We start from the raw sequence: 13,269 nt of genomic DNA, 5'->3' as shown, positions 1-13,269 counted from the left end.
GCCTTTAACAGTGGTTTCAACTTGAGCTTCATCATCGGATTATTTTGCATTATTATTTACTTTGCTAGTGACTTGTAAATTTAATATCAACTTTATTATCAGAGCGTAGCAAAGCGAAGCGAAGATTTAAACTCAGTTTAGCCACTTTGGAAATCCACTTTTTGATTTCGTTATGATACTGTTGTAGTCGGTTATTCTCATAAAGAAACTTCCGATCGATATGGCTGTAACTGGTACAAAATCAAACCGAAGAGCATGTTAAGTTGTCTGAGTATAGCAAACTTCGTAATATCCAAAAAGAATCTCATCAACACTTTCAATATTTATTACATCCAGAGCATAAAGTGGAGGTCCCAATAAGTGTTGACAAAATTTTTTAAGATGTTCTTTACCATCACGATTGAAATTGATTCCCAGAAAAATATGTGGGGGCAACTTATGTGGTTTTCCTCGAGAGGTCTTCCAGGAGCGGTTCCTGGATTGGCTCGAAAGAAGAGTTCGCGAACTCGAACTCAGAGACTCGGACAGATTTCCCGTCCTGAAAAACCCAGTCTTGTAATAATAATCTACTAATCAATAGTAAATTTTCAAGTTAGATGCCGCTGAATGGTTTAATAAAATAACTTGAGCAACATAAGCATGATCAGATGTTATTCAGGAATTAACCCAGAGTCTCAACAGTGGAATAAACTTTAAAATATTAGGAAAGGTTTTTTGTCTTTTTTTGTTTCCATTTTGCTTCCACAAGCAAATCGAGACAAAATATTTTCATCTTTCAATGCTCTTTGAGTGTCAAAAGTATCGCAATATTATGTAAACTGGACAATGATTTCCTAATATTGAATCCTGTTTTGGTTGAATAGAGTTGATGGAATCAGTTTTGTTATCTCAGGTAGACTATTGAAACTCATTTTAGTTGAAACTTTACAGAATCACATCATATTCTTGAATTTATATCACTACATGTTACATGATGGGAAATAAGAAGAAAAGAAAGTATGGAAAAAACATTTGCAAGAAAAGAAAAGGTAATTTTTGCAAAGTTTACTTGAACGAAAAAGGGAAACAAGAAACTACACAAAAAGGTGATTCCCATTCAATTTAACTTTATTTTGCAGAAAATTCTTCTTTTCTTTCATGAACCAAAAGGTGAAGCTACATGGCTAATATTTTCTCTGAACATGAAGATGTAAGAGAAAGAGAAAGAGAGAGAAAAGAAAAAATTCCCTTGATAACAATTCTTCTTCTGGTCATGAAGGTAAAAGCATACGAACTTTTTATTTGCAATATAAATGTGTGACTATTTTTATATTCAGCTATTTTCAAATATCTATTCAAGTTCTGACCTTTTATCCTTTATCTTCTTCATTCCCTGTTATATTATTATTCTTGCTCTTCTCATTTTTATCTCTTTATTTCTTACTTTTTCTTCATCTTGATCGTCTTGAAAAGGCTTCATTGTTAACCCATTGAAATGGATTCAAGAGATTCGAGCATATATTTGAATATTGATCACAAGGTTAAAGATGATGACGAGAAGGAAAAAGAAAGCAAAAGAAAGCTCAGTAGATCACACAGAATTTCATTTGGAAGAAATGTTTTTTTCTCTTTTTACAGTTCTGAATAGCAACAATACAGTGTGTTTCAAAGTTAATCCAAACGTTTATCCTTCGTCGAACCGAAAGTTCACCAAATGTTGCTAAATACTTTCAGAAAATTCATTAAACCATTTCGACAGTTTCAGTTCAACATCGATCGAAATCGAAAGATTGGAAAGTCTGAATATCTTCACAGCTGTTAATCAACTAACGATAAATGATCGATTCGACGATCGAACGATTCGTCTGTAAAAATCCCGAAAATTCTCTTTTCGTTTTCGCTTGAGTTTTCGTTGAATTCTCGTTGGTCTCGTTCTCTGGTTGTTGATATATTCTGGTTCAAAGTTTTGGATTGAAGCACACTGTAAGCATTATTACAAAATTATCAGTCATGAAATGTTGAGCATTCAGAGGATGGAAAAAGGAAAATTGTTCAACATTTTGTTGCTCAAAAATGATACGAAAACCATTTGAATAGTTCAAAAAAAGGGTTCTAAAGTGATTTGAAAAAATATGTTGCAAATGATGATGATGATGATAGGAATGGAATCATTGTTAACTTGAACTCTTTTATTGTGAGAAATTTTTTCCGTATTATTTTCACATATAAAAGCAACTGAATATTAACAGATGAATTGTCAGGTAAATTACAATATGATAATCTGAACAATAGGAATATGTGTTTATAATGACAATTGTTGTTAAATTACATGTTTATTATAACAATGAAAGGTAATTGAGCAATCATGCTTTTGGAACTTTTTTTCATTCGAAAATGGAAAAACAACAAAAAATTGTTTACAAAAGTAAATCAAAATTGATATTAATTGTTTGCTTTTTATTAGCATTTAATTCATCCAAAAATCAGCATTTCTTTCAAGTGATAAAGTTCAACAAAACCTCCAAACTTAACCTTTGCTAATAGCGTTTAGTAAAAGACAATTTTTCTCAATTAATCTTGACTCGTCAACTAAATGAGATAATTGATGAACCATCATGAACAATCGATTTTTCATGAAAACCTTAAATTCGTTGATCAAGTTTTACTGTAAATGATGAACAGCTCGGTTTCAATGGCAAATCTGGTTTGTCCAAAGTCTTGTTTTAATTGAAATTGACATTGGCTTTGAAAATGCTTTTGAATGTGATTTAAATCAGGTTTAATCAACAATCAAAAGTGAATTTTACTCTTCTCACAGAAACAGTTAATCATGCAATGAATGGTGAAATGTTGAAATTAGGTTCAACTGAATGATTACATTTTTCAACACATTTCTATCTATTTATTTTCTAGTTGAATATATTCAATTTAAGTTGTTGTTCAACTTTTAGGGAATAATTTTTATCTTGTTATAAAACTTGACTTGGTTTACATTTTTACCAAAAAATGGTTCCTTTATTCAAAATATAATTTCATTTCTCAGTCTATTACATTACGACAATTTAACAAAATCACTTTGCTTTGATTATCTAATTTCAATTTTGGCTTTCAAATTTTTCATTCCAAGTCAATTGGCTGGTTAACTCGTGAGTTTCAACTGGTTAAATTGCAAGTTACATGCAATGGCCTGGAAATAATGCAATATTAATAATTACAAGAAAACATGGTTAAATCATACAAATCACTAGGTAATCAAAATCAAGTTGAAATTGAATTTATTACAATAGAGAAAATTTTCTCTCAAAACTGGATTCATCCAAACAAAAAAAGAGTGCAATTGAAAACTCGAAATTTAATCATACAATTTAGCCAATTTAAATGTAAAATTGTCATTTGTTCATTTTTGTTTCTCGTTTCAGGGTTGACCATTGAACTGTTAAATTATCAAAGGTAGATGAGTGATTAAATGAAGGTTTGATGGTAAAAATAATTTCTTGTCAATCTCTTTTTAACCACATTTTTAGTCAACTTTTAACCAAAGGATTCATTGTTGCTGTGAAATTGGTTGACATGTTTAACTGTGTGATATCATCAGGCTTAATCAACCTTTCATAAAGACATCAAAATTCATGATGAGATGAACTCAATGTGTTACACCAATGAGTAACATCAATTGGCCAAACAGCGCGTTGAAAGATTGACTTTTGGCAAAGTGATGAAAAGATGATTAATGGATGAAACATTGTTTCCACTTTTCCCTCTTCTTGTATCACAATATTATTCACACTTTATTTGATGTTGGTCAACAATATACAGTTAACTCGGGTTGTTGGGTTAATTGTTGAGTATTGAGTATTTACTTACCAAGAGGATGATCCATGAAAAGGGTTACTTCATAGGCAAAGATCAATGGTAAGTAGAGTTGACAAATAAATAACCTTATAGTTGTTAATATTACAAATCCAATATGGTTAAACATTATTAATTGATTGAGATGTTTATTAATTTCCATTAGTTACATATCAATTGTATTTAACACTAACAAAGTCAATTGTATATTACAATTTAATTTACACTTGTTAACAATAAGGTGATCTCCGGCTTTTTCAATGTAGACAGATGTTAATGGGTAACAACCATTTTGCAGTCTTGGACACTTTTTGTAAAGATGACATTTTTTAAGCTAAATGTTGAGTAATCACAAACATTGAAAGAAAAGGTTTCACCTTGAATTAGCCAATGAAAAAGGGTTGAAATTCCATTTGACAAAAGTTCAATTTCATTGGGATTCAAATTCACCGTTACAAGTTCAACTTGCAATTGAACTGTTACGATAAAGTTTACTCCATGTAGTTAGCTTGACGCTAGATGGCAGTCACTGTTTTTGTTTGTCTTTTTGTCTCACATTGCTACTGCCATCTACTGTTACTAGGTTCAAAGGTAAACGAAACCCGATTCCTTTTCATTTTAACAATTTTGTTGCTCACTTTTTATCTAATTTTTTAAATTGTTTGTATCTTTTATATCTTATAGTGTTCATTATGTTTGTTGTTATTTTTACTTGTTTTCTTGGTTAGCTGTTTAAGTTGATCTTTGAGTAGACTTTGCTGGGTTTTTTCCTTTGCTCAGCTATACTTCGAGTTACTCCAGTTGAATTTTGCTGTTTTTTGTTTTGTTTTTGTTGTTCGTTTCTGGTAAGTCTTTTGTGCTTTTCTTGGGAAACTTAATGCCGATCTTGTGACTTTTCTTCTCGTATATTCCCTGTTAATTACTGCTATTGTTTTTGTCATCACTTGATTTCTCGTTGTACTCATTTAATCCCTTATATTTATTGAGTTGATGTTGCTTTCAGTTACGCCTTCTTTCACTTGCATCATATGATTTATGTCTCTTCGTTTGTTGATGTTGATGTCTTTCTTAAAGCTCTTATTCTAATATTTTTGCGCTTTCATTTCTTTTTTATTCATTAGATTATTTTTTCTTGCACTATATAGACCACTAATTGAATACAATCATCATGAAGAAGAAGGTGAGTAATTTTTGTTCATGTATTAATATCTAACAGCAACACTAAACGTGATAGACTTGGAGTAACTGTCATTGTTTGTTAGCCAGTTAGACCTGATATAATTGAGTTATCTGCCATTTCATAGCAATTTAATCTTAATTTGACTTTGCTTATCTTATCAATTAACTAAACCCTATTGTTATCGCGCTCTTCGTTTTTTCTTTCCATTTATTCCCTTAGGTGCTTTTGATGGGTAAAAGCGGGGCTGGTAAAACTTCCATGAGATCAATCATATTTGCTAATTATATTGCTCGTGATACAAGAAGACTTGGAGCCACAATTGACGTTGAACACAGTCATGTCCGTTTTCTGGGTAATCTTGTACTTAACCTATGGGATTGCGGTGGTCAAGAAGCATTCATGGAGAATTACTTTGCCTCTCAAAGGGATAATATTTTTCGAAACGTTGAGCTTCTAATTTATGTTTTTGACGTTGAATCAAGAGAGCTTGAAAGAGACATTCACTATTATCAATCTTGTTTAGAAGCCATTCTTCAGAATTCTCCCGATGCCAAAGTTTTCTGTCTAATTCATAAAATGGATCTCATTCCGGAAGAAAAACGAGACTTGGTAAGGGTTTACTCTTCATAGTTATGATTTAGTTCATTACAAATCTTACAATTCCGCTACTTTCAATTTTCAACTCTTAATGTTTAATCCATTCCATTTTACTTTGTTTCATCAACAGATATTTCTTGATAGAGAGGCAGAATTGAAAAAACTTTCTGAGCCGATAGATTGTAGATGTTTTCGAACTTCCATTTGGGATGAAACATTGTACAAAGCTTGGTCTGAAATAGTCTACACCTTAATTCCTAATGTTCAAGAACTTGAACGACATTTAAAACATTTTGCTGAAATAATTGAAGCAGATGAAGTTTTACTTTTTGAAAGAGCTACTTTCCTTGTTATATCGCATTGTCAAAGGAAAAATCATCGTGATCATCATCGATTTGAAAAAGTTTCCAATATAATTAAACAATTCAAACTTAGTTGTAGCAAATTAGCAGCACAATTCCAAAGCATGACCGTTAAAAATTCAAATTTCGCTGCTTTTATTGACATCTTCACACCTAATACTTATGTTATGGTTGTCATGTCTGATGCGACAATTCGTAAGTTGAAAATGAAAAATTTATTCAAGTTTCAAATTTTAATCTAATTAAACTTTTATTTCTATACTCTTATAGCTGCTGCCGCAACATTAGTCAACATTAAAAATGCTCGTAAACATTTTGAAAAATTGGAAGGAGTAAAGAATCCTAATTCACAGGCAGGAGTTGGCAAGAGATAAATCAATTTTACAAGATCAATGAATACCTCAAAAATTTCAAATCAAGGAAAAGTGCATCATATTTTTGTGTTACAAACTATATATTTGTGTATGCAAATAATCAATCCTGTTAAACTAAAATGAAAACGATCAATTTGTCCTTGTCAATGAATCAGGCCAGGGTTGAAAGACTCAAGCCTGACTACTCGGATACTGTGAATTCTCATTAAATCAAACACAAATAACAAGTAGATGTTTAATAAGGTTAATTTATTGTTGCTTGGAACATTTGTTTTGAACAATTATCGGTATAATATGAAAAGAGGTTGAAAAAATAACCAAAATATTTAATAATTTAACAAATTCAATCACAATTCATCCTTTTTATTAGGACTGTATCTACCATAATAAGGTTTGTTTTCTATCATCACTTGGTCACAATATTTTTGCTCGACCAAAAAATCTTTAGCCTCCCAGGCTTGTGAACCATCTTTAAACATAAATATAGCTCGATTGTCATCAATGATGAATCTTTCAGCTATTATATGATTATTCATTAAACTTGTTTGCCACAGAGCAGTTATTTCTTCCGTTTCTTGTCTAGTTGATTTTCCGTAAACTGTAACGAAAGTCATTAGCGTTTTCCCTTTTTTTGAAGCTTTTAAAACATCTTCAGGATTATTGAAATTAAATCCAGAGAAATCCACTTTCGGAGGTTCTCTCTTCCATTCTGGTAGCTCATCAGGTTCCAGAGGTTCATCCTTTTCTTCCCATTCATCAAATAGCCTTTCCATGTCAGCATCGTTGTAATCTCGAATATCCTTTTTACCATTGCAAAAACAATTTAAGTTTGTAAACAAGATTAGAAATAGCATAAAAGATCGGTATTTTGTACAAGACATTGTGCAGATGTATCAAAAAGTTGAACACAATTAAATGCAAGAAGAACACGGATTAATATTATTATTCAGCTAGGAAACGGTGAATATAATTCAGGGACAATCAAAAGATTTGATAATCACTTCATTGTTAAAGATTTTAAAACTCATCATTTAAATCATATGTTTAATGCTTAATCAAATGACACGCGCGAAAGAGAAATAGAAAGGCAAAATCAGATAGATTAAATTATTACCCAATAGATAGCAGCTCTGCTTTAAGTTACAAATGTCGGCAAATTTTAAGCATTTGATGAAGGCGATTTTCACAATAAAATGTTGACAAAAAAGATCGTTTTAATTTCGCTCCGATTGGCTTGACTAGAGTACGAGTATTAGTGCGAAATGATTGATGATAGATTCAAAGTTAGAAAATCGAAGAATTCCCATTTTTTAATTTGGAATGCTTATTAAGTAAATTGAATAAATAAATTAATAAATTAAATTTGTTTGAAAATGAGGTTTTCAATGGATGTCAACCTTGCCTTGATTAAGATTACAAATTACAGTTGGTCTAAAAGCTGTTTGACCGTATCGTAAGTCGCAATTTCCATAGATTGAATTGCATCAATCCTTTTCATCAAGTTTTCAATATTTTCCTTGACTTTGATTGGTAAAACAATGAGATAGACTTGTAACAAGCGACGAGACTCTTGAAGATAGGCCATTGCCAGATAAATGTCAATTGCTTTGGATAATTGCTGTCGTTTATTGTTATCTTTGACAAGATCAGTTATTGGTGACAACAACCCTGATACCAATTTTGGATCTTTCACCAGTGAATCTTTCCAGGCTTTGAATCCTCGAGTCCTGTATAGACTAGTATCTCCACCATAAACCCTTGCATGGGTCGATTTCATTAAAGCCATTGAGAAATCGTCCAATGAGTTATCCGTGTTTCCATCTGATACACCAAAATTAACCAACAAATTTTCATACAATGATTGAGCCTTAGCTTGAAGCTGACCAGAGGGTAAACCATTTTTCAACACTGGTTCAACTTCAGACCAAAATTTAATGCTCCCACCAAGTGTAGTTGTCCGAAAATAATGGGTTCCATAGGTTTTAAGAAAATCAAGGTACCGAGTTGGATCACTTTCATAGCTTTCAGGCAACTCTTGTTCCAAGTAATCGGAAAGAAATTCAGAAAGATAACGACGAAGAGGAAGTTTGGAAGGCATGTTAACTGTGAATAAAGGTAGAGTGGCTTCCATTGTTACCAAAGAGTAGGATGAATTTATCATGATTCGTTGAAAATGTGAGAGTGACTGTGTTTCTGAAAACCATCCTTTGGCTGAGGTACGGCCTAAACCAACAGCTGAGGAGAGATGATTCTTGAGAATACGGAAATCCTCGAATAAACGAACTTCAGAGGTTTGAGGAACAGTTGATTCCTGTTGTTCAATATTTTTAATGTTTTGTATTTGGTCTGGTACATCGTATTCTTTACCGCCAATGGTCAACTTACGGAACTTGAAAAGAAATAAAGCGAAAAATTGAGTAATTCATTTGTTCATCAAAACATCGCATGAACAATGAAAGAAAGAGAAATGATTTTATGAAATTAAATAAATGGTTGAATATAAACTTACCTTGCGACAAGTAAAATCAAAAAGGTTTTCAGCAAATCCATCAGAAGCGTCAACACCGTAGTCGTGTAGTAGATCAAATTTTGTAATATCAACTCCTCTGGCTATTGTTTCCAATCCTGGCACAATATTTTCACAAAATGAAGATGGACCAGTTGCCGTTGATTGACCAGAAGATGATGAGCCTTGTGATGTTAAAGAGGAAGAGGGTGAAATATCAGATCTCGGGTTGATATTAGACTCGGTTGTTTCTGAATGGTGTAAACAGCTGATGCAAGTCAGTGAAGACAAAAAGAAAAGCTGTAACTTTACAAACATTGTTTCCAGCAATTTAGGCACGATAACCTGTCAACCTTAATTGCCTATTACATTTTCACAATCTAACCGTCTCTTATGGCCATGATTGCTCAATAATTTACCTCTTAACTCACCAAACAGGATCCAAACATTGCTGACTTAGTGGATTGACATAGTTTTTAGGCCGGTTTTTATTGAATCGCCGTTCAGATGGTTAACATGTCATTGATTAATTCATTTGATTGTGGTGTGATTGGCTTTCAATAACAACTTTAAATTTATAACAAATATGGTTAGATGAACAACAACCATAAAAAACAACCAAACTCGTCTGCTCTTCTTGACTCATTGTTTACAGTTTAATGCAAATCCTTTCCTTTACAATAGCTTGAGAACGTTATGGTTTCTAGTGAAGCAATTAATCGGGTTCAGGTTACAGATTAAATGCTCATAAACAGATATAATGAAATACCTTCAAATGTTGATTAATTATCTCACTGAATCCATTTCTGGGTTATTCTGAGTATTTAACTTTTACATAGGAGTTGATGAAAGGAGTTGACTTGAAAGAGTTAATTTGCCAATTTCAATGATAATGCAGCAATGATCAATGTTATTATGCAGAAGATTTATTATTTTTCATTTTTGGCTATTTCGATTAGTTAATTGTTAGTAATATCTAGATGATTACAATTGAACAAGCCCATGGAAGTGTTGAAGTCACATGGAACGGAAAAAATATCAATTTGCAAGAAAGTTGATCAGTGAAGAGAAGCTTCTCTTCGCAAACGGATTTCCTATGTAAACTTGAAATAATTAATTGATAAAATAATTGGTGGTTAACTATCGGAAAAGGAAGACAACTTACCAATTATTAGTGCGAGGCAAAGAGGAGTTGTAAATAACATTGAATTGAAATTTACATTTTATTTAATCATTAATCTACAAGTGATTATGGCATGAACTATTTGCTCAAATTAATCTCACTTGAAAATAATACGATCAACTTACACGAAAATTTTAACATCTTTGCTAATCTCTTTTTAAGCCCGCGAATCCATTATGTCAACTAAATTAGGCGCCCCTTTTATACAAACAACCATCGTTACTCTCTTTCATTTATCCTTTCTCACTTTAAACCCATCTGCTGCTCGTTGGTCAGGCAATCCACCTGAGTATCAACTCTTTCGAAGTGAGCTCTTTTGTCTTAATAAAATTCAAGTTTCCATTGAATTTGTTTCTTGAAATAACCTAAATCTTGTTTCGTTTTATCAAAATCGAAAGCTTATTCATCAAACCAATGTCCGCCACTGGATATTGCTAATGGATATGTACGCATTGGTAGGAGAACCGCTCGATTTCGATGCCAGAGAAACTTTACGTTGGTTGGCGATCAAGTTATTTATTGTCGCGGCGATGAATGGTCAGGAAAAATACCAGTTTGTGCAGGTTAGAATACTTTAATCTCATGATTTACAGAAGATTTTAATTTGTTTTCTTTTGCTTTTAATCTCATTATTTGTTAAAACATATGGATTACTCATATTATGTTTTTTTGCTTTGCGCCTACATTTAGCTGCTGGATGCTTGAAACTTAGAGCACCAAAGCAGGGTATAATTAAATCTACATATCGGGATGTATCTGCGACCATCAGTTGTAATCCTGGATACTCGGTTGAAGGTTCAGCAACTGTTTATTGTGATGGCCGCTATTGGAATGCCTCTTATACACAGATCTCTAACATGTGTAAAAGTAAGTCTTTAATTATTTTGGTTACAAAATTACTGAAGAGGTCTCCCAATCTCTATCCAACACTGCTCTTGAAACAATTTCTCATGTTTATTTGAACATATGAAGTTATTACTTATCAAGTGAAAAACACTTTTTGATTCATTTACTCTGTTTCTTTTCCCTTCTCTATTAAAGAATCGTTAAAGGACCCATTGACTTCATGCGACTTTGAATCTTATAGCCTTTGTGGATGGACATCCGATGACCCGGAACGAATAATTTGGACAGGATCCGATTCATACCAATACCGACCTTATGGAATATTATCCTTAACTGATCACTCTGGAACAGGTGAACCATTTTACATTTCATTCATAGACTCAACAATTGACTCATTATTCGAAGTTTCTAATAAAAGTAAATAATTTCTTGTAAATAATGTTTTATCTTATCTATATCAGGTCATATGATGCTTGCTTGGAGCTCAACATCACCAACGGCAGTAAATCGTTTGTACTCGCCCGTTTTTGAGGCAAAACACAGTGAAGCGTGTTTCGTATTTTGGTATCATCTCGGTGAGGTTGATAAAATAACCAATCCTTGTGAGTAACCTTTTGAAACATTTTGGAATGTCATTCAATTTTCTAATCTTGATAATTATTTTTGTATATTCAGCTCCGTTCAAAATATACATCAAACCTGAACTGATTGCTCTTTCTGATGTAACTCCATGGGATTTCGTTACTCCTGTCGAAGCTTATAGTAAATGGACTTCAGGGCAAGTTTATGTACCAAAATTGAACCAAGATTGGCAAATTGTGTTTGAATTCAGTTCGTGGCAAAATATTTATGCTTTCGACGATTTCTCTCTTCAAGATGCTACCCAATGTGCTTCTCGAACAGCACAATTTACTGGAATTAAAAATAATTGGCTTTCTTGTAAAGATCGATGCTCATCTTCATTGGCTCTCGAACCTGCCAGCTCTTGTAGTTGTATTATCTATTGCACTTTTCTTGATACTTGCTGTCCTGATTATTCATTATATTGTTTAGCTAATTCAACCAAAGAGTAAGTAACTAAATTTTCCTGAAATAGATGTTTGCTAAATATTGACTTGCATTTTAATATTTATATTAATTTTTATAGAGACAATGATGACCTCATGGACTTTGATAAAAATGACACCAATGAAACATCGTCAATAACCTTATCGACCCTTGCAACAACATCTGGTCACTATGTGCCACCCTTACCTACTCTACCTCTTACCACTCTTACATGGCTTTTCACTACTTATCCCACTATAACTACACAATCAACTACAAAGCAGCCAATGAAAACAGTTAAAACTAACCTGACAACGCAAAGTCCCGTTTTAATGACGACTGCTACAAAACCTTCGTCAACTATTATTCCAGTACGATTTCCGGTAACATCGCCCACATCTGTCAAGGAAACTAAAGTGACTGAGTTGATAAATGGTTCATCTCTATCTACAAGCTCTGTGACCCAACAATCAGTCACCACAACAACTGAATCGGTTAATAAAACACTCACAACAGAAGACCCAAAGCTGATCAAAACAAATTCCTCTACTGATATTGTCAGTAAAAATACTACTGATTCATTTAGTAACAGTACTCTACTGGATTCTGTAGAAATCATTAATCAAACCACAACTCTAAACACTCATGATTCATCGATAATATCAAGCAGATCGAATAATTCAACAGTCAAATTAAAAACATTCAATGGTGAAAAGGCTAAATTGAGTGTCTCACAGAGCTCTAAAATGGAAACCATTTCAATACTGCTTGGTGCTTTCATGATTGTTTCTCTGATAAGTGTTGTTATCCTTTGGAAGAAACATAAAAAGATTGTTGGATCGAGCGTTTCAGCTGATTCTGAGTTGCGGTTTCTTGCCCAAGAAGAAGATAATTGAACAAATTGATAAAGTCATGAAAGAAAAGCAACTTTACAATTTGGCCTTTTATGGTTTCTCTGAAACTCTAAATCTCAAAAATTTTATAATAATTATTCAGTAAAAAATTGGTAAATTTTTAATATAAAACACGATTTTTTCTTTAACTACGTAATAACAATTCGAATATTGATGCTCACTTGTTTTTTCCGATGTATAATAAATTTTACAATGATTTAAATGTATTTTTTGACAAGCTCAATAAATTCAATGAAGAAACCTGAGAATTCATATCATTAACTTACAATTAATCGTATTCTTTGGATCCAAAAAGTTTCCCAAAAATTGATGTTTCATCGCAATCAATTGAGAAGAAATTGACAAAAAGATGATGACAAAACATTTTAATTGATTTTTTATCATTAGAAGGAAATCAAATTTAAACGTTTCGTGTATTATTATAATTTAAAC

General features: G+C 32.4%; 5 protein-coding genes across 6 annotated transcripts in view; 2 read left to right on the top strand and 3 right to left on the bottom strand.

Moving 5' to 3' along the window:
* LOC107364550 (uncharacterized) overlaps positions 1-4,301 on the bottom strand; it is an 88,629-nt gene extending 84,328 nt beyond the window's left edge. Inside the window, exon 1 of the mRNA XM_015931960.3 lies at positions 3,844-4,301. Coding sequence (XP_015787446.2) covers positions 3,844-3,991 — 148 coding nt within the window. The 5' untranslated portion in view covers positions 3,992-4,301. The remainder of the gene's footprint in view (positions 1-3,843) is intronic.
* A 124-nt stretch (positions 4,302-4,425) lies between these two features.
* On the top strand, positions 4,426-6,568 carry RagA-B (Ras-related GTP binding A/B). 2 transcript variants are annotated; one of them, XM_015931963.2, is made up of 5 exons: positions 4,426-4,673; positions 4,974-5,008; positions 5,228-5,617; positions 5,736-6,162; positions 6,238-6,568. In XM_015931963.2, the coding sequence occupies exons 2-5, from the start codon at positions 4,997-4,999 to the stop codon at positions 6,339-6,341; spliced, it is 933 nt and encodes a 310-aa protein (XP_015787449.1). In that variant the 5' UTR covers positions 4,426-4,673; positions 4,974-4,996; the 3' UTR covers positions 6,342-6,568. The 2 variants fall into 2 exon arrangements, with proteins under 2 accessions (XP_015787449.1, XP_015787447.1); XM_015931961.3 differs by having other exon boundaries at positions 4,950-5,008.
* Position 6,569: 1 nt separating this feature from the next.
* boca (LDLR chaperone boca) lies at positions 6,570-7,359 on the bottom strand. The gene has a single exon (XM_015931964.3). It carries the CDS (start codon positions 7,220-7,222, stop codon positions 6,689-6,691), a length of 534 nt encoding a protein of 177 aa, XP_015787450.2. The 5' UTR covers positions 7,223-7,359; the 3' UTR covers positions 6,570-6,688.
* A 266-nt stretch (positions 7,360-7,625) lies between these two features.
* Positions 7,626-9,250, bottom strand: LOC107364359 (perivitellin-2 67 kDa subunit-like). Its single transcript, XM_015931693.3, has 2 exons — positions 8,851-9,250; positions 7,626-8,730 (listed from the first exon to the last, which is right to left on the bottom strand). The coding sequence occupies exons 1-2, from the start codon at positions 9,163-9,165 to the stop codon at positions 7,762-7,764; spliced, it is 1,284 nt and encodes a 427-aa protein (XP_015787179.2). The 5' UTR covers positions 9,166-9,250; the 3' UTR covers positions 7,626-7,761.
* Positions 9,251-9,825: 575 nt separating this feature from the next.
* Positions 9,826-13,085, top strand: LOC107364615 (uncharacterized). The gene is made up of 7 exons (XM_015932042.3): positions 9,826-10,336; positions 10,429-10,593; positions 10,721-10,897; positions 11,072-11,227; positions 11,338-11,478; positions 11,552-11,945; positions 12,024-13,085. Exons 1-7 carry the CDS (start codon positions 10,207-10,209, stop codon positions 12,817-12,819), a joined length of 1,959 nt encoding a protein of 652 aa, XP_015787528.2. The 5' UTR covers positions 9,826-10,206; the 3' UTR covers positions 12,820-13,085.
* Positions 13,086-13,269: the final 184 nt, after the last annotated feature.

Source organism: Tetranychus urticae, chromosome 1 (assembly GCF_039701765.1).
Source record: "Tetranychus urticae isolate SD_2017Ah chromosome 1, NJAU_TeUrti_SD_1.0, whole genome shotgun sequence".
Taxonomy (NCBI): domain Eukaryota; kingdom Metazoa; phylum Arthropoda; class Arachnida; order Trombidiformes; family Tetranychidae; genus Tetranychus; species Tetranychus urticae.
This window is presented reverse-complemented; position numbering and strand designations above follow the sequence as displayed.